The 26,746-nt window shown below is 45.7% G+C and overlaps 2 protein-coding genes and 1 long non-coding RNA gene across 3 annotated transcripts in view; 2 read left to right on the forward strand and 1 right to left on the reverse strand.

Annotated features, from left to right (window-relative positions):
* The window catches only part of LOC119959603 (zinc finger protein 774-like), a 1,152,970-nt gene that overhangs the window by 119,577 nt on the left and 1,006,647 nt on the right, over positions 1–26,746 (forward strand). The window lies entirely within an intron of this gene.
* On the reverse strand, positions 656–4,341 carry LOC119959631. Its single transcript, XR_005459249.1, has 2 exons — positions 4,276–4,341; positions 656–1,055 (listed from the first exon to the last, which is right to left on the reverse strand). It is a non-coding gene; the product is annotated as an uncharacterized LOC119959631 (long non-coding RNA).
* Positions 4,120–26,731, forward strand: LOC119959601 (zinc finger protein 229-like). Its single transcript, XM_038787778.1, has 3 exons — positions 4,120–4,234; positions 6,290–7,445; positions 26,230–26,731. Exons 2-3 carry the CDS (start codon positions 6,661–6,663, stop codon positions 26,648–26,650), a joined length of 1,206 nt encoding a protein of 401 aa, XP_038643706.1. The 5' UTR covers positions 4,120–4,234; positions 6,290–6,660; the 3' UTR covers positions 26,651–26,731.

A 26,746-nucleotide genomic window follows, 5' to 3' on the forward strand; every position in this document is an offset into this window, starting at 1 on the left:
GCCATGCTAAATTGCCCGTAGTGTCCTAAAAAGTAAGGTTTTGGGGGGGGGTTGTTGGGTTACGGGTATAGGGTGGATAAGTGGGTTTGAGTAGGGTGATCATGGCTAGGCACAACATCGAGGGCCGAAGGGCCTGTACTGTTCTGTGTTCTGAGGTGGGAAGTATGTGGAATGAGTGAGTGTGAGAGTGGAGAGAAGTGAGAAACTGAGAGAGAAGAGAGATGTCTAGTGAATGAGAGACAGGGGAGCAGGTTCACATACTCGAGGATCACCGAGAATGATCAGAATAAGGAGACCACCCAGAAAACAGCCAAGCGGCATCTTCAGCTGAACACATCACTCAGTCTTCAAGGGACAGTCGGGGCTCTGACACTGCTCAGCTCCCAATTAAACGGGCAGACACAGCTTCGCCCTTTTCTCAGTTATGTTTCTGATTGTTAAAGGAGATTTATTTTAAAGGACAGAATGTGGGAAGCACACATCAATAAAACTGGGAATTTTTGGACACACGCCGGAGCTCCTTCTTTATCCATGAATGAAACTGTTGTCTAATTGTCCCAGCAGTAAACAGCTGCTATTTTAATGCAGACTTCAACCAATCTATTTTAAGAAGGTTTCTATTCAATTAATTCATTCTGACTGTCACACAAACACATTTTCAGTCTAGATAGAACCAGCTGTTTTAATTCAATCAAGAACATCACAGTTTTACACCAATCTCAGATTTAACAGCACATTTCCAGCATTCACCATTGTTCTTCCTGACTCTAAACACAGTTGTAAAGGAGCTTCTGTTCTGTGTCTAGGGGTTCTGAGATATGGAAGAGAGCGGCTGGGACATATTTCTTACACGCCTCAGGATTAACCCACACGGGGACTTTGCTGTCAGTGAAGAGAGATGAGAAAGGCCAAAGTGTTGTTTGTCCCTCTCAGTGTGACCCTGAAGGACTGTGTCCAGGCTGAAGTTCTGTTCCTGCCGTGTGATCCTCCCCCAGATTGTCCTTTCTGAGCTCCAGACAGGTGATGTTCAACACTCAGGTGGGAAAGACAAAAATCTGCAACAACGTTTCAAGCACATTTATTCAGAATAATAAACCTCACCAGCAGATTAAGATTGTCAGAGTGAACATTATTCAGTCCTGTACATGATTAACAGCATCAATAAGGGTATAATCTAAACCTTGTGGTTTCTTGTGAACTCGCTGGTGTGTGAGCAGGTGGGATGACTGATTGAATCCCTTCCCACGCACAGAGCAGTTGAACAGCCTCTCCCCAGTGTGAACTCGCTGATGATTGAATAGGTTGGAGGAACGAGTGAATCCCTTCCCACATTCAGAGCAGGTGAACGGTCTATCCCCTGTATGAAGTTGCTGGTGTATCAGAAGGTTGGATGAATTAATGAATCCTTTCCCACAGTCACACTTATTATAATCATTATTATTAGAATTAGAACAGTACAGCATAGAACAGGCCCTTCGGCCCTCGATGTTGTGCCGAGCAATGATCACCCTACTCAAGCCCACGTACACCTATACCAGTAACCCAACAACCCCCATTAACCTTATTTTTTAGGACACTAAGGGCAATTTAGCTTGGCCAATCCACCTAACCCGCACATCTTTGGGCTGTGGGAGGAAACCGGAGCACCCGGAGGAAACCCACGCACACACGGGGAGGATGTGCAGACTCCTCACAGACAGTGACCCAGCCGGGAATCGAACCTGGGACTCTGGAGCTGTGAAGCATTTGTGCTATCCACAATGCTACCGTGCTGCCCATTGTTACAAGTAGGCTTACATTAACACTGCAATGAAGTTACTGTGAAAATGCCCTAGTCACCACACTCCAGCACCTCTTTGGGTACACAGAGGGAGAATTCAGAATATCAAATTCTCCTAACAAGCATGTCTTTCGGGACTTGAAGGAGGAAACTGGAACACCCGGTAGAAACCCACGCAGACACTGGGAGAACGTGTAGACTCCACACAGACTGTGACCCAAGAGGGAATTAAACCCTTACCACTGTGCTACCGTGTCGCCCTGTTGCAGTTCAGCTCGATGTTCTCAGATTAAAGAAGCTGAAGCGGCCAACGTGGGGCTCGAACCCACGATCCTGTGATCCCATGCTCTACCGACTGAGCTAGCCGGGCTGCTTTTCAAAATTTTATTGTGGTCTCTCCTCAGTCTTTTCTGTTCCAAAGAAAACAGCCCCAGTTTATCCAAACTTTCCTCTGAGCAAACATTGTCAATTTCTGGCTGATGTTCTGAAATCCCCTCTGTGTTGGGTCACTGTCCGTGTGGAGTTTACACATTATCCACGTGTCTGCATGGGTTTCACCCCCACAACCCAAAGATGTGTAGGGAAAGTGGATTGGCCATGATAAATTGCCCCTTAGTTGGAAAAAAAATAATTGGGTAGTGTAAATTTAAAAAAAAAATTTAAATAATCCACTCTGTGGTCTCTATATAGGGAAATACAGCACAGAACAGGCCTTTCGGCCCAAGATGTTATGCTGAACGTTTGTCCTAGGTTATTCATAGATCATAGAATTTTGGACACTTAACAGCAATTTATCATGGCCAATACACCCAACCTGCACATCTTTGGACTGTGGGAGGAAACTGGAGCACCCGGAGGAAACCCACGCACAACCGGGAAGGATGTGCAGACTCCACACAGACAGTGACCCAAGCCGGAATCGAACCTGGGACCCTGGAGCTGTAAAGCAATTGTGCTATCCACAATGCTACCGTGCTGCCCTTAAGAACAAATTAATCTACACTCCATTATTCTACCATAATCCATGTACCTATCCAATAGCCGCTTGAAGGTCCCTGACGTTTCCGACTCAACTACTTCCACAGGCATTCCTGGTGCAATCTTCCTGTACATCGGAATCGAGCTCTGGCCTAACTAATCCTGTCCTGCCATTTATCATGAAATCCTTTGCCTTGTTTTCCCTCCAGCTTTCTTCCTCACTATCAAGTGTTCAATCATTTTTTGGGTCACAGGTAAACTTCTTATTCATGTTCCTACATTTATTCCAAATCAATGATGTGAACCAGGAGTCAAGGGCCCAGTACTGATTCCTTTGAAATTGGTACTGGAAACAGCTCTTGGATTTTCTCAATTCTTTATGGGATGTGAGCATCATGGGCAAGACCAGCGATTTAGCTCAGTGAGCTAAACCAGCCCCGAGCTAAATCGCTGGCTTTTAAAGCAGACCAAGCAGGCCAGCAGCACAGTTCAATTCCCGTACCAGCCTCCCCGGACAGGCGCCGGAATGTGGAGACTAGGGGCTTTTCACAGTAACTTCATTGAAGCCTACTCGTGACAATAAGCAATTTCCATTCATTCATTTCATTCCTAATTGCCGTTAAACTGAGTGGTTTGCTGGCAATTTCAAAAGGCAATTCAGAATTAACCACATTTCAGTGGGTTGGCCAGCTCAGGTAATGCCGGTGCAGGCTCGATGGGCCGAATGGTCTCCTTCTGCACTGTAGATTCTATGATTAATTCCGACCTTGGGTCACTGTCTGTGTGGAGTCTGTACATTCTTCCTGTGTCTGCGGAGATTTCGTCCGGGTACTCTGGTTTCCTCCCACAGTCCAAAGATGTGCAGGTTAGATGGACTGACTGTGTTAAATTGCCACTGGGAGGGATTGTGGGGATAGGGTGAGGAATTCGCCAAGGTAGGATGCTCTTTCAGAGGGTTGTTGCAGACTCGATGGGCCGAATGGACTCCTTTGGCACTGAGAGGATTCCATGATTCTACATTGGATCCAATGATATGTTCACTCACACACTGCAGCCTGATTCTTATTATGGGGACAGATACTGTGTTGGTTACTCTCAAAGTCAGTGAATCCTTTGCTGTTTCTCCTCTGGGCCCCATCTCCACTATTATTGTCTGATTGTCCCACTGAGACTCTCACTGTTATTATTGGACAATCAGCCAGTCAGGCTAAGCCTGTGGCCGCTCTCACCATCTGGAACCGTCACAATGCCCGGGTGATTGACGGCAGCTCCTGACCAATAGGAAGAGGAGGGGCAGGGCTGGTGGACAAAACGGGAGCGACTGGTCCTCCAACCAATTGGAGTGAAGGAGGGACGGGGCCCGCTGGGATTGAAGCATGCGCAGTGTGGGTAATGGTGAAGCTGAAGGGTTGTGTCTTCAGATCCGGAATTCGTGAGGGGCGTTTAACAACATGGAGGGAGCGAGAGATCGCGGAGGTGGGCGGAAACGTTGTGTTAAGTTGTTGTAAGCTGCAAACCTCGGAAAAGTTACAGAACCCAGTTTGTACCGAGCGGGGCTGCAGGCTCTTCATATTCGGATCGGGTTAACGGCCGCCATCTTTATTGGATGTGCATCAGGGCGCATGCGCGTTTCTTTTCTTTGTCGAGGCGATGTTTCAATGAGTGGGAGGGGCTTGTTCCCCATTGTTCAGAATGGAGACAACTTGTCCATCAAACTGAATTAGTCTTTCAGTCCCAATGTCTTATTGATGATGCAAAGCGGTGGCAGAGATGGAAAGAAAAGGAAGCCAATCCTGCTCTCCAGATATCATTGTCTGCATGGGTTTCCTCACAGTCCAAAGATGTGCAGCTTAGGTGGAGTGGCCATGCTAAATTGCCCTTAGTGTTTGAAAGGGTTTGGGTGGGGTTACTGAGTTGAGGGGATAGATTGGAAGTGTGGCTTTAAATGGGGTGCTCTTTCTAAGGGCCGATGGAGACTCGATGGGCCGCATGGCCTCCTTCTGCACTGTAAATTCAAGATTCATTGGACATCCTATCCCAAGTGTCCAAAGCTCTGTGGCTCTGTTCAGTCAGATGAAGATCCAGGGCAGAAACTCCCAACCCTGAGTGGACATCACCCTCAAATCAGGGGACTGCTGATGACAAGAGGGTCAGTGTGCAGCAGCGGGGGGGGGGGGGGGGGGGGGGGGGGGGGGGGCATGAGCGGTCATCCTGGACCAGGAAGCAGGAGGAGAGAATATTGTGAATTTCTATCCTGGACTGACAGTGATTAATTTTGGAAACTCCTTTTACAGGGGATTAGTAGGGGAGGATTTATACACAGCAAACTCAAACCAGGAGAAATGTTTATCTTTCCTGAATTACATTTCTAGACTGACAGTGATGCACAGCGATTAGCACTGCTGCCTCACGGCGCCGAGGACCCGGGTTTGATCTCCTCCTCGGTTCACTGTCCGTGTGGAGTTTGCACATTCTCCCTGTGTCTACATGGGTATCACCTCCACAACCCAAAGATGTGCAGGGTAGGTGCATTGACCACAGTAAATTGCACCTTAATTGGAAAAACAATAATTGGAAACTCTTTTTTTTTTTTTTTTTTTTTTTTTAATGGATGGTCTCTTTCCTAATGTTCACAATTAAAGGGGTGGGTTCCCCAGGAGATGGCTGACATTTCAGGAGACATTAAATTAATAATGGACAGAGATACATCCAGTGTTGTTACATAGTACAGATTAGATATATTATTTATGGTTCTGTAATAAATTAAATATTATTATTTCTTGTCTTGTAATATAGACTGTAGTTACATTATAGATTTCCAGTTATCTCTTCCCTCAGAGGGTTGTTAGTCTTTGCATTTCTCTGCCACAGGGACCAGTTGTATCTGGGCGTCGTTGAATATATTGAAGCACAAGTCTGACAGATATTTTATTGACAATGGAGTTAAGGGTTATGGGGAACAGGTAAGAAAATAGAGAGAAAGCTGAGATGAGGGATCTCTTCACCCCAGGATGTGGTGAAGTTTTGGAATTCTCTACCCCAGAGGAATGTGGAGCCTCAGTCATCAGATATGTTCAAGACAAATATTGATATGTTTCTAGATATTGAAGATATCGAGGGATATGGGGATTGTGTGGGGAAAATGGTGTTGAGGTAGATCAGCCAAGGATCTCATTGAATAGTTGAACAGACTCAGTGGGCCGAATGGCCTACTCTTGCTCCTATTCTAATCTCCGTGTCCTGGTCAGGAAGCAGTGAGCTGAGCTTGGATCTGTCAATCAACATGAATCAGCACCTTCAGGAGAATTGGGAGGGTGAATATTAGATACAGCAGAGTGAGAATGGAGGGAGAGTGTGTGGGATGGAGATTTACAGCGTTTGAAGAACGAGAGAAAATTATGTTCCATAAGAACTAGAATTGTCCTGAATTTTAATAATAATGATCTTGATTGTCACAGGTAGGCTTACATTGCAATGATGTTCCTGTTAATTTCTATTCTGTACTAACTGATGACTTTTGTGAATTTAAAGGATGTTGGAAGAGGAGGAATTATAGACAGAAATCTCAAACATCACGTCTCGATGTGACAAACTCTCTCGATTAATTCTGATCTGAATATCATTGGGTTCTGAATATCATCGGCAAGAAGGAGAAATGTTTGTCCAATCTGTCGGCTTCAAAAGATTTAAATGTGAATGTGACTGGAAAAGCACCGAGACCCACACAACACACACCCGAGTGAGAGTGTTCCAGTGAACTGACTGTGTAAAGAGTTTCAACTATTACACAGCCTGAAAAATATCACGTCTTTCACAGTGAGGAGACACCGTGCACACGTTCTGTGTGTAGACAAAGCTTCCACTGATTGTCCAATCTGGAGAGACACGAGGAGACCCAAAACATGGCGAAACCGTGGAAATGTGGGTACTGTGGGAAGGGATTCAGAGTCCCATCTGTGCTGGAGATTCATCGACGCAGTCACACTGGGGAGAGGCCATTCATCTGCTCTCAGTGTGGGAAGGAATTCAGTCAAGCATCCACCCTGCAGAAACACCAGCGATATCACACTGGGGAGAGGCCATTCACCTGCTCTCAGTGCGGGAAGGGATTTATTGATTCATCCACCCTGCAGTCACACCAGCGAGTTCACACTGGGGAGAAGCCATTCACCTGCTCTCAGTGTGGGAAGGGATTTATTGATTCATCCACCCTACGGAAACATCAGCGAATTCACACTGGGGAGAAGCCATTCACCTGCTCCGTCTGTGGGAATGAATTCACACAGTTATCCAGTCTGCAGTCACACCAGCGAGTTCACACTGGGGAGAAGCCATTCATCTGCTCTCAGTGTGGGAAGGGATTTGTTGATTCATCCACCCTGCGGAAACATCAGCGAATTCACACCGGGGAGAAGCCATTCACCTGCTCTCAATGTGGGAAGGGATTCACTCGGTTATCCACCCTGCAGTCACACCAGCGAATTCACACTGGGGAGAGACCATTCACCTGCTCTCAGTGTGGGAAGGGATTTATTGATTCATCCACCCTGCGGAAACATCAGCGAATTCACACTGGGGAGAAGCCAGTCACCTGCTCCAAGTGTAGGAAGGGATTCACTCAAGCATCCAACCTGCAGAAACATCAGCGAGTTCACACTGGGGAGAGACCATTCACCTGCTCGCAGTGTGGGCAGGGATTACATGGAAAATAGGAGCAGGAACAGATCATTTGGCCTTTTGCGCCTGCTCTGCCATTCATTATGATCATGGCTTATCATTCAACTCAATAGCCAAATCCCGCTTTCCCCTCCATATCCTTTGATCCCCTTCGCCCAAAGTGCTATATCTAAATGTTTCTTGAAAACATACAATGTATTGGCCTCAACTATTTCCTGTGGTAACAAATTCCACAGACTCACCACTCTCTGGATGAAGAAATCTCTCCTCATCTCTGTCCTAAACTGGGGCAGCACGGTGGCACAGTGGGTTAGCCCTGCTGCCTCACGGCGCCGAGGTCCCAGGTTTGATCCCGGCTCTGGGTCATTGTCCATGTAGAGTTTGCATATTCTCCCCATGTCTGTGTGGGTTTTGCCCCCACAATCCAAAGATGTGCAGGTTAGGTGGATTGGCCACGCTAAATTGCCCCTTAATTGGAAAAAATTAATTGGGTACTTTAAATTTTTTTTAAAATGTATGTCCTAAATGGTCTCCCCCGTATCCTCAGATGGTGACCTCTGGTTCTGTACACGCCCACCATCGTGAAAATCTTTCCTGCATCTACCCTGTCAAGTCCTGTTAGAATATTATAGGTTTCAATGAGATTTCTCCCCCCCCACCCTTCATTCTTGTCAATGCCAGCAAATACAAACCTAACTGATTCAGTCTCTCATGCAACTGTCCCACCATGCTAGGAATCAGCTTGGAAAACCTGTGCTGTGGTCCCTCTTGAGCAAGAACATCCTTCCTCAGATTCGGAGACCAAAACTGCACACAATATTCTCAGCAAGACCCTGTATAATTGCAGCAAGATATCCCCGCTTCTGTACTCGAATCCGCTCGCAATGAAGGCGAGCATATCATTTGCTTTCTTTACCGCCTGCTGTAGCTGCATGTTTACCTTTAGCGACTGCTGTATGAGGATACCCAGATCTCGTTGCACATTCCCTTCTAATTCATGACCAATCAGATAATAGTCTGCCTTCTTGCTTATGCTCCCAAAAGTGGATAACCTTGCATTTCTCATAATTATACTGCATCTGCCATTCATTTGCCCACTCACTCAACTTGTCCAAATCACTCTGAAGGATCTCTGCATTCTCCTCACAGCCCCCCTCCGCCTCCCGGCCCAAGCAACTTGGTGTCATCTGCAAATTTGGAGATATTGCATTTTGTTCCCTCATCTAAATTGTTAATATATAGGGTGACACAGTGGTTAGCACTGCTCCCTCACGGAGCTGAAGACGAGGGTTCAATCCTGGGCCTGGATCACTGTCCATGTGGAGAGAAGTTCTCCCCCTGTTTGTGTGGGTCTCACCCCGATAAACCAATGATGTGCAGGGTACGTGAATAGTTTTTGAACCAGGTTTCTGACCATCTCAATACACTACCCCTAATCCCATGTGCTTTAATTTTACACGCTAATCTCTTGTGCGGGACTTTGTCAAAAGCCATCTGAGAGTCCAAATATACCACATCCACTGGCTCCCCCTCATCAACTCTACCAATTACACCCTTGAAGAATTCAGTAGATCTGTCAAGCATGATTTCCTCTTCACAAATCCATGCTGACTCTGTCCGATCCTGCCACTGGTTTCGAAGTGCTTTGCTTTAAAATCTTTGATAATGGATTCTAAAATTTTCTCCACTGCCGATGTCAGGCTTACTGGTCTATAATTCCCTGTTTTCTCTCTGTATCCTTTTTAAATAGTTGAATTTCATAAACCACCCTCCAGTCTGCAGGAATTGTTCCAGGGTCTATGGAATCCTGGAAGATGACCACCAATGCATCCACTATTTCGAGAGCCTGAAGTACTTTGGTCGCAGATTATCAGGCCCTGGGGATTTATCAGCCTTCAATCCCATCAATTTCCCCAACACCATTTCTTTACTAATATTGATCTTCAGTTCCTCCCTCTCACTAAATCCTACGTTCCCCAACATTTCTGGTATCTGATTTGTGGCTTCATTTGTGAAGACAGAATCAAAGTATGTATTTATTTGCTCAGCCATTTCTTTGTCGCCTATTATACATTCCCCTGTTTCTGACTGTAAGGAACCTACATTTGTCTTCACCAATCTTTTTCTCTTCACATACCGATAGAAACTTTTACAATCAGCCTAATTTCCTGTTTTATGCCATTCCCAACATCACCACTGCGGTTTGGGGATTTCTTTACTAATTTATTTCCACCTTGGTGTTTCTCAGCTCTACCCATACAGATTCCACATTATCGGAGCTAATATCCTTCCTCACTATTGCATTAATTTCCTCTTTAACCAGCACTGCCACTCCACTGCCTTTTCCTTTTTGTTCAGGCCATTCACCTGCCCTCAATGTGCGAAGGGATTCATCGCACGTTCTGAGACACCAACAAATTCACAACTGATTACAGGGATTGGATTCTGCTGTTATTGTTTCTGTTCTCAATTACACCCAGGATTGCATTTTGTTCATTCTGTTGGTCAATGGGGATGGTCAGAGGGTCTCTTTCTGCTGGACTGGCTGGTCTCACGGCTTCTCCCCCAGTGGGCTGATTCTCTCTGAGCCTTCTTGCAAATTCCTGGTCTCACATTTCACAAGGATCAAAAAGTGAAAGGGGGTTTGGAGATTAGAAGATGTTTCATTACCATTTCTGTTTGGAAACCCCAAAAATCATGCCACATTGCCATGAACATGGGCTATGGTGGTTACATGGTTCTTTTGTTTAATTTATTTTGGTGCTTCTCACTGAAGAAAACTATCAGGGTATGAGGGCCAAGTTGTCTGAGGTGCACTGGGAAACTACATTAAATAGTATGGTGGGAGACAGGCAATCACTAATATTTAAGGATTTATTACAGATTTACATGGGGATCGGTTCGCTCAGTTGGTTGGATGGCTGGTTTGTGCTGAGTGACACCAACAGCACAGGTTAAATTCCCATAGCGGCTGAGGTTAGCCATGGTCTGTGTCAGTATTGACGCATGAGCCTCTCCCATCAGCCGATACAGACATACATCCCCTCATGTATGTATCTAGCTTTACGTTCAATGTATTCATGCTGTTCACCTCAACCACTCGCTGTGGTAACGAGTTCCACATTCTCACCACTCGCTGGGTAAAGAGGTTTCTACTGAAATTCCTCTTGGATTATTGAATCCCTTCATAATCTGAAAGACTTCCATCAGGTCACCCATCAGTCTTATCTTTTCCAGAAAAAAGCAGCCCCAGCCTTTCCTGAGTGTTAAATGCTCTCAGTTCTGTATATTATGAATCTTTGTTGCACCTTATCCAGTGCCTCTATTTCCTTTTTCTAAATGGAGATCGCCAATGTTGTCAGTGCTCCCAGTGTAGTCTAACCCTGGTTCTGAACAAGTTGAACATTTCCTCCGTGCTTTTCAATTCTATCCCCTATGGAACCCTAGATATGGGCCCCACACTTTAGGAAAGATGTGAAATTCTAAGTTAGGGTGTAGAGGACATTAACGAGAATGGCACCAGAGATGAGGGACTCCAGTTAGTTGGAGTGACTGGAGCAGCTGAATTTCTCTCCTGAGATCACAGCATCTGGATGTTGGGGAATAGGGCCATTCAGCCCTTTGGGACCGTGTCGGCTCCCTGTGGAGGAAGCCAGTCTGTCCATTGCCCCATTCTTTCCCCGAATCCCTGTGGGTTTATTTCTCTCAGTGCCTGTCCAATTTCCCATTGAAATCATTCCATCATCTCTGCATCTCCAGGGCGGCATGTGGTGCAGTGGATAGCACTGGGACTGCGGTGCTGTGGACCCGGGTTCAAATCCCGGTCCTGGGTTACTGTCCGTGTGGAGTTTGCACATTCTCCCCATGTCTGCGTGGGTTTCACCTCCACAACCCAAAAGATGTGCAGGATAGGTGGATTGGCCACGCTAAATTGGCCCTTAATTGGAAAAAAACAATAATTGGGTACCTTAAATTTATTTTAAAAAAGAAAAAAAATCTCTGCATCTCCGACCCTCATAGGCAGTAGGTTCCAGGTTGTTACCACTCGCTTTACATGTACACAAGGCAGCAAGAGCGCAGAGGAGTCTATTTGGCCCATTTTTCCCATGCCAGCTCTTTGTAGAGCGACCCATTTAATCCCATAGTTCGACGATTTTGTTTTCTTTTCCAGAATGCACCAAATTCCCTTTTGGATGTTCCAGTCCAATCAGATTCCAGCACCATTTATGGACAGTGCATTCCAAATCACAACAACTCGCTGTGTTTTACAACAAATAATTGCATATGGTGTGTCTGGAGTTTCACAGAGTATTCAAAATGGTGTCAACACCGTGGTTATTACACAAAATTGAGACTCCAATCTTTTATCAATGATTCTGGTGAGGACACTGAGTGTAATACATCCTAATTTGTGAACAATTAGAACAAATGTACATTTCTGTAAAACCTTACTCCCATTTGACCTTCTAAAGTGTTTTAAAGCCAATGGAGTACTTTTGAAACATATTCATTCTTGTAATGTAGGAAGCTGTAAGTACGCATGTGTAATCACATTTAGTTTTAAAATTGTTATTTTCATAGTGTATTCGCTGTCATTGGTAACAAGGTCAAGAAAGCCCTTTGATACCTCGAACATGTGGCTTCCTGCAGCCATTTCACCTTCTGTACCTTTTCTATATTATCTATGTATTGATTTCATTGCAAAAAAAAATAATTAAATTAATGATTATTCAGTAGTTAACATTGATTATCATTAGTGAATTGGTGTATTAGGTAATTATATTGTAAAGACTAGATCTTTATTTTTAAAAATAACACGATCAACCAAAATGTTTCCAGAAACTGCAGAGCTATCAGAATTTGTTTGAAAAAATAAATTAATTTATAATTTTGTGAAGTTACAAGACATCATATTCTGCTAAGACTGTGTGGGCCAGGCAGTGGAGTAATGGTATTGTTACTGGGCGAGTAATCCAGAGACCCAGGTTAATGCTCTGGGGATCTGGGATCGAATCTGCCTGTGACAGATATTGAAATTGAATAAAAGTCTCAAATTCAAAGGTAATGATGACATTGTGGATTGTTGTAAAAACCCGTCTGGTTCACAAATGTCCTTTTGGAAATCTGCTCTCCTCATGTGGCCTAGCCTACACGTGACTCCAGATCCACAGCAATGTTGTGTTTGACTTGAACGTGCCACCTGAAATAGCCTCACAAGACACACAGTTCAAGGGTAATTGGAATGAGCAGTAAATGCTGGCCCAGCCAGTGACCCCCACCTCCCATGAATTAATAATGTTTAAGGCGGCTCATTGTTCAACCTGAAGACGAGTAAGAAACTGTCTCTTTGATTGGATTTGATTTATTGTCACGGGTACCGAGGTACAGTGAAAAGTATTGTTCTGCGCACAGTCCAGACAGATCGTTCCATACATGAAAAAACAAAGTGCGGATCTTGGCAGTTTGGTCAGTTTACAAAAGAATTTAATGACTTTTTAGACGTAGTTTATATTTTAATCACCACCCAAAACAAATTGAACATAGAACAGTCGAATGGTAATGTGTCCTCAAATAGACAGACATGAATTGGGGGAAATGGCAGAGATTTAACTGAACTATATTTTTGAAAAATTCGGCCTTCATGATGGAGAAACAGGAAAAGTCACTGAGGGAGATGAGAAAATCCAGGCTCAGTACGGATTTGCTGTCACCCCTCCTTTCTTATACATGAACGGGATTTCGGCTGCAGAACGTTTCACACCAAAACACAGGGGTCAAATATAAGTGACAGATAATTCTCAATTCACTCCCATTTAATTATGTTTGACATTGTTCAAAAGCTGGGGGGGCAATTTAGCGTGGCCAATCCACCTAACTTGCACATCTTTGGGTTGTGGGGGAAACCCATGCAGACACGTGGAGAATGTGCAAACTCCACACTGACAGTAACCCAGGGCTGGGATACAAACCCAGGTCCTCAGCGCCGTGAGGCTGCAATGCTAACCACTGTGTCAAATGCCACCCTAAATGCTTCCTATATATGGTGTGGCGATGCTGGCGTCGGACTGGGGTAGGCACGGAAAGGAGTCTTCCAACACCAGGTTAAAGTCCAACAGGTTTGGAATCACTACCTATCGGAGCGCAGCTCCTTCCACAGGTAAATGAAGAGGTGGGTTCCACAAACACATATAGAAAAATTCAATGATGCGAGATAGTACTTTGAATCCGAGTCTTTGCAGGTAATTAAGTCTTTACAGGTCCAGATGGTGCGACTGGAGAGAGGGATAATCACAGATTAAAGAGATGTGAATTGTCTCAAGCCAGGACAGTTGGTCGGATTTCGTGAGAACAGGACAGATAGTGGGGGGGTGAATGTAATGCGACATGAATCCAAGGTCCCGGTTGAGGCCCTAGTCATGTGTGTGGAACTTGGCTATCAGTTTCTGCTCAGCGATTCTGCATTGCCATGTGTCCTGAAGGCTGCCTTGAAGAACGCTTACTCGAAGATCAGAGGCTGATTGCCCTTGGCTGCTGAAGTGTTCCCCGATTGGAAGAGAACATTCCTGCCTGGCGATTGTCATGCAGTGGTTTAGCTCAGTGGGCTAGACAGCTGGTTTGTGATGCAGAACAAGGCCAGCAGCGTGGGTTCAATTCCTGTACCAGCTTATCCAAACAGGTGCCAGAATGTGGCGACTAGGGGATTTTCACAGTAACTTCTTTCAGCGTCTGCATGGTCTCGCCAACGTACCATGCCTCGGCATATCCTTTCCTGCAGCGTATGAGGTTGACAACGTTGGCCGAGTCACCACGAGTATGTACCGCGTATCCGGTGGGTGGTGTTCCCGCGTGTAATGGTGGTACCCATGTTGATGAGCGGGCACACCTTGCAGAGGTTGCCATGGCAGGGTTGTGTGGTGTCGTGGTCGCTGTTCTCCTGAAGGCTGGGTAATTTACAATGGTCTGTTCGAAGTTGCGTGGTTGTTTGAAGGCAAGTAGTGGGGGTGTGGGGATGGCTTTGGCAAGATGTTCATTTTCATCAATGATGTGTTGAAGGCTGCGAAGATGATGTCATAGTTTTTCCGCTCCAGCGAATCCATCAGGCAAATGAAGCTCTGGGAGTTCTTCCACAGACCCCAGGAGGCCTACAGCGAACCCAATGAGACAACCAGTGAACCGGAACGCAGTCCGAGAGATCTGTGGAAGATCCAGCCAGCAGGAAGGACTGGAAAACTCGACCCATTGAACCAATCCAACCAGCTGATTCTGCTGCTCCTCTTGCACGAAACCACTCAGTAAAACTGCCTCGAAAGTCCTTTTTTGTCCAGATTCTGAACTCCCATCTTCCATCTCTTTTCCTGCTATCTCCCATCATGCTCTCTCAGAGCTCATCTTGTCTCTGATACTTACCCTTTGCTCCTTTGGCTCGATTCTCATTAAACTGTTGAACACCCAACTTCCACATGTTTCCACGGTGTCTCCATGGAGTCAGTGTCTTTGTGCATTTCCTCTTTAGACAATCAAGTGAAGCTCTGTCCTCACACAGAACATGTGTATGGTTTCTTCCCTTAGTGAATGGTGTGGTGTTATTTCGGGCAGTAACTGGTTAAAGCGCTTTCCACAGTCCGTCCACTGGAACACACTCACTCAGGTGTGTGTGTATCTCGGTGCTTTTCCAGTCACACGTATGTTTGAAATATTTTCCCACAAACAGAACAAACATTTTTCATTCCACATTCATAGTCTGAGGACATTCAGGTCCTGATTAATTAAGTGATACTGCCGGATCTTAATGTGATATTTGGTTTGTTTCCTGTCTGAAAATCCTCTCCTAATGTCCTGGAAAAGGAGTTTACAAAGGCCACACTATCAGTACAAGATAGAAATTCAGAGCAGACAATTCCAGTTTCTGGGGAACAGTTTTTCTCTCTTCTTTCGCCAAATCTGTAAATCTCCATTCCACACACTCTCCCTCCTCCCTGGGGCTGAAAACCAAATAAAGTATTAGATCATTATTTTTGTATCTTTTTACCAAAGTTATATAATTAGAGGTAAGAATATGCTTTATAAGTCACTTCATTCCTGTACCAGCCTCCCCGAACAGGCGCTGGAATGTGGCAACTAGGGGCTTTTCACAGTAACTTCATTTGAAGCCTACTTGTGACAATAAGCAATTTTCATTTTCACTTCATTTCATTCATGACTTGTGACAGACTTTAATCTGAATCATCCTGACTGAGCAGACAGAATAACAAATGTTAACCTTGTGTCCAGAACTGACTGTGTGGAGATTTGATGAGCAATTGCAAAGGTTGTTTCTCCAAATCTTCCAGGGTTTCCTTTGTTTAACCTCTCCCGCTTGAACTAAGTTATACCAGATATCAGACTCAGGGCCCATTCTGGTTCTCTTCCTGTTGACTAAATAACTTCAATCAAATATGGAGAAGACTGAATCCACTGTTCGGTCCCTGCTCCAATCTCCATTCCTGAAATACCGACTCTATCCCTCTCCCTGGCAACAGTCTGAGACTTAGCCAGTCTCTTTGTAAACTTGGTTTCACATTTGATCCCAATATGAGCTTCTGACCTCATAGAATGTACAGTGCGGAAGGCCATTCGGCCCGTTGAACTGCACTGGCCCTTGGAAAGAGCACCCTAGCTAAGCCCACACCTCCACTTATCCCTGTAACCCCCCTAACCTTTTTAGATACTAAGGCAATTTACCATCTTCACCTCCCGATTCGACAATTCCATTACACACCTGGCTGCTCTCCCAGTCTACCTCTGGAAACTTAAAGCCATCCAAAAGTCTGCGATCCATGTCTTAATTCACAGCAAGTTCCTTTCCCCTATGATCCCTGTGCTCCGATACGTGCATTCGCTCCCAGTCAATTCTCACCCTTGTTTTCAAATCCCTCCATGGACTTGTCTCTTCCTGTGTCTGTCATCTCCTCCAGCTCCACAACCCCCTGAGATATCTGCACAGCTCTGATCCTGGATTCTTGCACACCCCCATTCTAATTACTCCGCCATAGTTTTCAGTTCCCTCGGCCCCAAGCACTGAATTCCCTCCTTGAACCTCCCTGTCTCCACCTCACTTACCTCCTTTCAGACTCTTTAAAACTCACCTCTTTGACCAAGTTTTTGGTCACCTGCCCTAATATCTCCTTTTGTGTCTGGGTGTCTAACTTTGTTTTATGATGTTCCTGTGAAGTTGACTGGGATAATTTATGATGTCAAAGGTGTTATATAAATAGAAGTTGTTGTTGTTGACTGTAACCCTGACCTCCTGTTTTACAATATCCCACTGGTTTCACAACAAACTCTATCTCTGATGTTTTGCCCCCTGCGGGTTTGCAGCCTCTATAAAGACGGCGGCCGTTAACTCAGGCCTGTCACCGGGAGCAGGCCGCAGCTGTCCCCCAGCTCGATGCAAACCCGGGCCCGGGAAACTTCTTATTGGGGTTTGGAGCCTCCACCGGGTTTCAGTGAAACCTGCCACTTCGCGGCTATGCCAGAGACCTGCTCCTTTTGCGGCCTGGTGGAGACTGTGGAGCACGTTTATGTTGTTTGTCCTCGGCTACACTCCCTCTTTGATTTCTTGACGTTGTTGTTGAGGTTTTATTTGCACTTCAGCCCCATGCTCCTGATCTATGGACATCCGGGGCGGGGAAGGCGGAGGACGTCCTCGTGAACCTGCTCCTGGGCCTGGCCAAACTAGCCATTTATCGGTCCAGGCAGCGGGCGAGCGAGGGGGCCGTCCAGCCCGACTGTCTGCCCCTCTTCCGTGGCCTCGTTCGTGGCCGGCTGTCCCTGGAGAGGGAGCATGCGGTGTCCACGGGCACACTGGAAGATTTCCGTCCTCGGTGGGCGCCGCAGGGGTTAGATTGCCTTAGAACAGTACAGCACAGAACAGGCCCTTCGGCCCTCGATGTTGTGCCGAGCAATGATCACCCTACTTAAACCCACGTATCCACCCTAACCCGTAACCTAACAACCCCCCCTCCTTAACCTTACTTTTTAGGACACTACGGGCAATTTAGCATAGCCAATCCACCTAACCCGCACATCTTTGGACTGTGGGAGGAAACCGGAGCACCCGGAGGAAACCCACGCAGACACGGGGAGGACGTGTAGACTCCGCACAGACAGTGACCCAGCCGGGATTCGAACCTGGGACCCTGGAGCTGTGAAGCATTTATGCTAACCACCATGCTACTGTGCTGCCTTATCGACCCCGATTTTCACACTCTAATTTGACGGGTTTTAGATAAGTTTCTGATCCCTTTCTTGTTCCATTTGGGTTGTGCTCCACTATTTGTTTTAGCAGCACTCCCTTCTTTTGTTTGATCCATTATTTACTTTATTTTCTTTTGCTTAGTTCTTTTCACACCCAGCATCATGCTAAGGCAGATGCTGGCTTAATCCTGCATATGAACATAAATGTGCAGGTCTCAAAACTCACAAAATCATTAAAAAAAAACGAACATCAACATCAGACATAAACTAAAGTAGTGAAGCCCCAAAACAGCTTCAGTGAAACCGCCAGGCCGAGTCCAGCATCGGAACTGCGCATGCCCGAACTCACAATGCCGTGAGAATGATTGACGGCAGCTCTGATCCAATAGGAAGAGAGGGATGGGCCTGGAGGACCGAGTGGTTGTAGCGGGTCCTCCAACCAATCGGAGTGAATGAGGGGCGGGGTCTGAGCCCGGTCTCCCACGTGAGGTGGAGCATGCGCTGTGCCGAGTACAGTTCAGGATTCAGGTGGTGGGCTGGAGATCCCTGGTCAGATCCCGCTCAGTGAGTCATGAGGGAGGGATGGAGCCTGCGGATGGGTCGGGAGGCTTCATAAACACTCCGTGTCACCCCGAATACGAATCTCGGATTTACAGTTGAACCGGCGAAAGGTGCTCGGGCTTTTCACCGAGATAGGCCCGGGTGGCCGAGCGCATGCGTACGGAGCGAGAGTCTCGGCTTTGCTCCGCCTCCCATTCACTCTGATTGGCTGGAGGACCAGCCGCTCCCGGTTAGTCCTCCAGCACCGCCCCCTGAGTTGGAGCAAACCCTTCAGCTTCATCCAACAGATAGAACAGAGAAACATACAGCACAGAATAGGCCCTTCGGCCCACGATGCTGTGCCCAACTTTTGTCCTAGATTAATTCTAGATTATCATAGAATCTACAGTGCAGAAGCGGCCCATCGAGTCTGCACCGGCTCTTGGAAAGAGCACCCTACCCGAGGTCAACACCTCCACCCAACCCCATAACGCAGTAACCACACCCAACACTAAGGGCAATTTTTGACACTTAAGGGCAATTTATCATGGCCAATCCACTGAACCTGCACATCTTTGGACTGTGGGAGGAAACCAGAGCACCCGGAGGAAACCCAAGCACGCACGGGGAGAATGTGCAGACTCCGCACAGACAGTGACCCAAGCCAGGAATCGAACCTGGGACCCTAGAGCTGTGAAGCAATTGTGCTATCCACAATGCTACTGTGCTGCCCTTAAGAACAAATTAATCTACACTTCATTATTCTACACTTCATTATTCTACCATAATCCATGTACCTCTCCAATAGCCGCTTGAAGGTCCCTAATGTTTCCGACTCAACTACTTCCACAGGCAGTGCATTCCATGCCCCCACTACTCTCTGGGTAAAGAACCTACCTCTGACATCCCCCCTATATCTTCCACCATTCACCTTAAATTTATGTCCCCTTGTAATGGTTTGTTCCACCCGGGGAAAAAGTCTCTGACTGTCTACTCTATCTCTTCCCCTGATCATCTCATAAACCTCTATCAAGTCATCCCTCATCCTTCTCCGTTCTAATGAGAAAAAGCCTAGCACCCTCAACCTTTCCTCATAAGACCTACTCTCCATTCCAGGCAACATCCTGGTAAATCTCCCTTGCATCTTTTCCAAAGCTTCTCCATCCCTCGTAAAATGAGGTGACCAGAACTGCACAGAGTACTCCAAATGTGGCCTTACCAAGGTTTTGTACAGCTACATCATCACCTCACGGCTCTTAAATTCAATCCCTCTGCTAATGAACGCTAACACACCATAGACCTTCTTCACAGCTCCATCCACTTGAGTGGCAATTTTCAAAGATCTATGAACATAGACCCCAAGATCTCTCTGCTCCTCCACAATGCCAAGAACCCTTCCGTTAACCCTGTATTCCGCATTCATATTTGTCCTTCCAAAATGGACAACCTCACACTTGTCAGGATAGAAGTCTTACAACACCGCGTTAAAGTCCAACAGGTTTGTTTCAATCACGAGCTTTCAGAGCACTGCTCCTCCCTCAGGTGAATTAAGAGGTATGTTCTAGAAACATATATATAGACATAGTCAAAGATGCAAAACAATGCTTTGAATGCGAGCATTTGCAGGTAATTAAGTCTTACAGAGACAGGGGTATATCCTCGTTTGCGGGCTACTTGAATAAATGTACATTTCTATAAAACCTTGCACTGCCACTGGACCCTCTGAAGTCTTTTAAAGCCAATGAAGTACTTTTGAAACATATTCACTGATGTAATGTAAGAAGCTGTAAGTACGCATGTGTAATCACGTTTAGTTTTTAAATTGTTATTTTCATAGTGTATTCACTGTCATTGGTAACAAGGTCAAGGAAGCCCTTTTATACCTCTAACACGTGGCTTCCTGCAGCCATTTCCCCTTCTGTACCTTTTCTATATTAACCATGTATTGATTTCATACCACAAAACAATAATTACATTTATGATTATTCAATGGTGAACATTAATTATCATTTGCGAATTGGTGTATTCGGTAATTATATTGCAAAGGCTAGATCTTTATTTTTAAAAATAACACCTTCAACCAAAATGTTTTCAGAAACTGCAGAGCTATCAGAATTTGATTGAAAAAATAAATTACTTTGTAATTTTGTGAAGTTACTGGACATCATATTCTGCCAAGACTGTGGGCCAGGCAGGAGAGTAATGGTATTGTTACTGGGCTAGTAATCCAGAGACCCAGGTTAATGCTCTGGGGATCTGGGATCAAATCTGTCTATGACAGATATTGAAATTGAATAAAAGTCTCAAAGTATAAGTCTAACGGTGACTTTGTCGATTGTTGTAAAAACCCGTCGGGTCCTTCAGGAAATCTGCTCTCCTTACGTGGCCTGGCCGACACATTACTCCAGATCCACAGCAATGTTGTGGTTGATTTGTAAGTGCCCTCTAAAATAGCCTCACAAGACACGCAGTTCAAGGGTAATTGGAATGAGCAGTAAATGCTGGTCCAGCCAGTGACCCCCACCTCCCATGATTGAAGAATTTTGAAGAGGGCTCAGTGAGGTACAGTGAAAAGTATTTTTTCCATATAAATTTAGAGTACTGCTCCAATAAAGCTCAAAGGAAACTTGAGAAACAGAACCTCATCCTTAATCAGGCAATTTATCTTTTATTTGTATAAATTTAGAGTACCCGATTATTTTTTTTCCAAATAAAGGGCAATTTAACATGGCCAATCCGCCTAACGTGAACAATTTTGTGTTGTGGGGTTGAAACCTACACAGACATGGGGAGAATGTGCAAACTCCACACGGTCAGTGATCCAGGGCCGGGACTCGAACCCGAGTCCTCGGTGCCGCAGTCCCAGTGCTAACCACTGCGCCATATGGTGCCCTGTATTCATTAAAAATTACTGTATTAATTAGCTAAAAGTCTGCAACAGATGATTAAATAAGTGGTGATCATTAATTGAGTTACAATTAGTGAAACAATTTTTTTAATGCATTGGACGTGGGCGTCGCAGGCTGTGCCAGCATTTATTACCCATCTCTAATTGCCCTTGAGGGCTGGTTAGAGTCAACCACATTGCTATGGGTCTGGGGTCACATGTAGGCCAGACTGGGTAAGGACGGCAGATTTCCCTCCCAAAAGTACATTAGTGAACCAGCTGGTTTCATAGACTTTTAATTCCAGATATTTTATTGAGTTTAAATTCCAACACCTGTGGTAGTCGGATTCAAACCCGGGTCCCCAGATCATTATCCTGGGTTTATGGATGACTAGTCCAGCGACGATACCACTACACCACTGCCTCCCCACTGTGTAACTGGTCAAAGCTCTTTACACAGTTAGTTCACTGGAACTCTCTCACTCGGGCGTGTGTTGTGTGGGTCTCGGTGCTTTTCCAGTCACACTGATGTTTCCACAGTCAGTTCACTGGAACACTCTCACTCGGGTGTGTGTTGTGTGAGTCTCGGGCTTTTCCAGTCACACTGATGTTTGAAATCTTTTCTCATTGAGAACAGAGAAACATTTCTCCTTCCACATTCGAAGGATGATATTCAGGGTCTGATGAATCAACTGACTTCTGTCCGACCTTGATGCAATATTTAGTCTCAATTTACCGAATACAAACCTTCTATTGTCCCGTAAAAAGAGTTTACAAAACTACGGTACTGAGGACCCGTGTTTGAAACCCGGCTCTGGGTCAATGTCCGTATGGAGGTTCTGTTCCTCGAGTTTCCTTTGAGCTTTACTAGAGCAGTGCAGGAGGCTGTGGACAGTCGGAGTGGGGCAGGGAATTAAAATGTTAAAATGATCATAAGCTCAGGATTATGTTTGCAGACTGAATGGTGATGTTCCACAGTCACCTAATCCAGATTTAATCTCCTCAGTGTAGGGAAGACCAAATCGTGAGCAGTGAATACACAACACTGGATGGCAAGAAGTACAAGTAAATCACTGTCACCTGGAAAGTGTGTTTGGAATCCTGGAATATGGGAAGGATGGTGATGAACTGGTGGTTGTTGCATCTGTTGTGTCTGCATGGAAGTGGTTTACAGTGATGTTCATAAGAACACATGAAATGGAAGCGGGGGAGCCTAGATGGCTCCTCGAGCCACTGCATTTCTTGCTGTCTGTAACCTGCCCGTTCAGGCATCATTCTGATATACTTTCCCGTATCGTCCCCAGTCCTTCCAGATCCATTTTATGATATGGATACATTAGCTCAACAATCCTGTGAACTAATTTAGTCTGGCCCAGTGTCACCGAGCTGAAATCCAGTCTTTCTCTGAACATTATTCTTAATGCCACAGCTGACAGGTTAAGAGTTTAGCAGTAAGTGGAAGAGGCAAGTTTGTAGATGCTCTGCAGTGTTACAGACTGGCTCGTTGGATCTTGTTCTGTCCCATCTTACATTCTACTAACAGTAAAATTACTAAAAGACTGCAACATACAGGCATTTGTGGACAACGGTGAGTTTGCTGCTCAGATTAGTTAAAGTCTCCATATTGTAAAATGGATCTCGAAGGACTGGAGAAGATGCAGGAAAAGATATTTGAATTATGCCTGAACTGGCAGGTTATACCCAGCAATAAAGATTGGACAGGGCATCACCTTTTCTCTGGAAAAGGGTATGAAGGATGGCCTGATCCTGCAAGATTATGAAAAGGTTTGATATGATAGACAAGTGGAAGATGTTTCCATTGGATAAGAATAAATATGAGTTAGTCATTAATTAATCTAATGTGCAGTTCAGAGGGAGATCACTCACACACTTCATGTGTGCAAAGAAATGGAGCCGGTGGGTAGCCGGAGAGTAATAGAAGCTGCGGAGTGACTTGGGGAGGCTTCAGAAAAACCCAGAGGAGGCTTCAACTCCCGAGTAAAATGTTGACGGTCCCGTCTTAAACAGCACCGAACAGAGTGAGAGCTGAGCGGTGACAGGCCCGGGTTACCAGCCGCCATCTTTCCAGAGGACAAGGAGCCGCAGGACGCATGCGCTGCGAGCCTGGACTGGTTGCCAACTTTCCCAGATTGACTGACTGGAGTCTCCAGGATTTTATTTTATTAATTTGTGGGAGTCACTGGCTGGGCCAACATTTATTGTCCATCCCTAATTTCCCTCGAACCGAGTGGCTGGCTCGGCAATCTCGGAAGGCATTTAAAGAGTCAACCACATTGCTGTGGTTTGGAACCGTGTCGGCCAGACCAGGTAAGGATGGCAGATTTTATTTTCTATTCATTCCCGGGATGTGGGTGTCGCTGGCTGGGCCAGCATTCACTGCCCAGCCCTAATTGCCCCTGAACTGAGTGTACCTCAGAGAGTATTTTAAGGGTCAACCAGCTGACTGTGGATCTGGAGTCACATGTAGGCCAGACCAGGTAAGGATGGAAGATGTCCTTCACTGAAGGACATGAGTCAACCTGATGGATCTTTGCAACAATTGACAATGGTTTCAGGGTCTTCAGTAAACTTTCAATGAATTCAAATTTTACCTTCTGCCTTGGTGAGATTCATACCTGGGTGTCTGGGAAATCATTAGGACAGTAAAGAAGATTTTTTTGAAATTTTCTTTGAACATTTCTCTTCAGCGGATATAAAAATATTGAAAATGGGATAAAGGTTGTTTGGCTGGCAGTCAATCACTGTCCTGTAAGGTAATGAGTCCTTTTGCTTCCCAATTGGCCGAGGAAGGCAGTGTGTCACAAGGATGGATGTGTTGACCGATTAATGGCAGGAGGATGGGGGCAGGTCATGTGATCAAACCTCCAGGAATACAAAGTTGGCGAGGAGAGAATGTTGTGAATTTCTATCCTAAGCTGACAGTGAGGTTTCTGTAAATTTACAGGATACTGGAAGAGGAGGTTTAACAGACGGGAAACACAAACCAAATGTCACATCGCGATCTGACAGAGTCGCTCGATTCATCAGAACCTGAATTGCAGCAGCATCTGGGTGTGGAAGGTAAAAGGTTTGTCTGTTCTGTCTGTGAGGGAAGATTTCAGGTCTCAGTGTGACTGGAAAAGCCCCGAGATTCACAAACCCTGGTTAGACCAAACCTGGAGAACTGTGTTCAGTTCTGGGCAACAAACCCGAGGAAGGATAGAATGGCTTCGGAGGGAGTGTAACACAGGTCTACCCGAGTGATATCTGAACCCTCCGGGGATAAATTACAAAACTAGATTATACAAAAGAGTCAGAGATATGATGGCACAAGAAGGAAATTCGGCCCATTGAGTCCATGCTCGCTCTCTGGAGCAATCCAGTCTGTGCCATTCTCCTGCTCTGTCCCTGTATCCTCGCAGGTTTATTTCCCTCAGATCTCTATCTAATTTCCTTTTGTAATCAAATCATTCATTGTGTCTATTTTCAAACTCCCTCAAAGGCAACAAGTTTCAGGTCATTGCCGCTCGCTGTGTAAAAACATACCTCATATCACCTGTACCTTTTGCGTAGAAACTAGGAACAGGCCACTCGGCCCCTCGAGCCTGCTCAGCATTCAATAAGATTGCGGCTGATCTCATTCTAACCTCAACTCCACATTCCTGCCTACCCCTGATGACCTTTCACCCCCTTGCTCATCAAGAATCTATCCAGCTCTGCCTTAAACATATTCAAGGATTCTGCTTCCACTGCCTTTTAAGGACGTGATTTGCAAAGTCTTACAACCCTCAAGAGAATAAAAAATCCTCATCTCCATCTGAAATGGCAACTCCTTATTTTGCAACAGTGATGTCCTCGATCTGGAGGAAACATCCTCTCCACATCCACCCTGTCAAGACCCCTCAGGATCGTGTGTAGCTCAATCCAGGTTTAACCCAAAACTTTAAATCTGTGTCCCGACTGCTTGTACGATCAGTGAATGGAAACAGAGTTTCTTTGTCCACCCGATGGAAATCTGGCATAATCTTGTGTCCCTGAACCAAATCTCCCCTCAACCTCCTTTGCTGGATCCATTCTGGTAAATCTCATCTGCACCTTCTCCAAGAACCTTCACATCCTTCCTGAAGAGTGGTGACCAGAGCTTTATAAAGATTCATAGAATAGCATTAGAACCATAGAATTCGTACAGTGCAGAAGGAGGTCTTTCGGTCCATCGAGTCTGCACTGATTCTCTGAAAGGGAACCCTGCCTAGGCCCACACCCCTACCCTGTCCCTGCAACCCCATAGCCCCACCTAACCTGCACATCCCTGGACACTAAGGGACAATTTATCAAGGTCAATCCACCAAAATTTCCCTTCTTTGCAATGTTGGAGGAAACCTGAGCACCGGGTTGAAACCCACACAGACACCGGGACAAAATGCAAACTCCACACAGTCACCAAGGCTGGAATTGAACCCGAGTCCCTGGCACTGAGGCAGCAGTGCTAATCACCGTGCCACCAGAAGCATAGTTTTCGTATCAATATTGCTGTTTATGAAGCACAAGATCAAGGTTGCTTTGCCGTCTATTCTCTTTAATATGTCTTGTAGATATACAAAATCCCTCTTCACCTCTTTCTCTCTCCTCCCAAAGAGGCCAGTTGGGTTTTTATGACAATTCAGCAGTTTCATGGTCTCTTTTTGCAAGAGCCGGCCCCACAAATGACCAGATTCATTCAGCTCAATTTCACAACCTGCCTTTGTGTTTTTGTGGGTTCTCTCTCACTCCCTACTTTCTGTTTTGAATCCGTTCCTCAGGGTGTTCAAAGGGGAGGCTTCAATGTCCGGAAACTCAAACCAAGCATCACATCAGGATCTGACAGAGTCCTCAATTTATCATATCCTGAATATCAGCGTATTTTGAACATGGAAGGAAAAAGCATTGTTCACAGTGGGAAGAAAACGTATATGTGTTGTGAGTGTGAACGAGGATTCAGTCTATCATCAGGCCTCACAAGGCACAAATGCAGTCACACTGAGGAGAAACCGTGGAAATGTGGCGACTGTGGGAAAGGATTCACTTTCCCGTACCAGATGGAAACTCATCGACGCAGTCACACTGGCAAGAGACCATTCACCTGCTCCGAGTATGGGAAGGGATTCACTCAATCATCCAACCTGCTGACACACCAGCGAATTCACACTGGAGAGAGACCATTCAACTGCTCCAAGTGTAGGAAAGGATTCACTCAGTCATCCACTCTGTACGCACACCAGCGAGTTCACACCGGAGAGAGGCCATTCAGCTGTTCCAAGTGTGGAAAGGGATTCACTTGGTCATGCAACCTGCTGAGTCATCAGCGAGTTCACACTGGGGAGAGACCGTTTCAATGTCCAGACTGTGGGAAGTGCTATAAAAGTTCTGGGGATCTGAGGCGCCATCAACGTGTTCACACTGACGAGAAACCGTTTAGGTGCTTTCACTGCGGGACTGGGTTCATACAATCGTTTGAGCTCACTGTGCATCAACGAATTCACACTGGGGAGAGGCCATTCACCTGCGTCAAGTGAGGGAAGGGATTCACTCAGTCATCCCACCTGCTGAGACACCAGCGAGGCCACAAGTAACCACAGTGATTGAATTTTGCTGTTCCTCACTATCAGGAC

Source organism: Scyliorhinus canicula, unplaced genomic scaffold, assembly GCF_902713615.1.
Source record: "Scyliorhinus canicula unplaced genomic scaffold, sScyCan1.1, whole genome shotgun sequence".
Classification (NCBI taxonomy): domain Eukaryota; kingdom Metazoa; phylum Chordata; class Chondrichthyes; order Carcharhiniformes; family Scyliorhinidae; genus Scyliorhinus; species Scyliorhinus canicula.

What these genes read in the sequence shown, in the direction of transcription:
- LOC119959601 (XM_038787778.1), top strand. Translation starts at nt 6,661, where the DNA reads ATGGCGAAACCGTGGAAATGTGGGTACTGTGGGAAGGGATTCAGAGTC. An exon ending in CCATTCACCTGCTCGCAGTG is followed by an intron (nt 7,446 to 26,229) that starts TGGGCAGGGATT and finishes CTGCTCCGAGTA; the next exon opens with TGGGAAGGGATTCACTCAAT.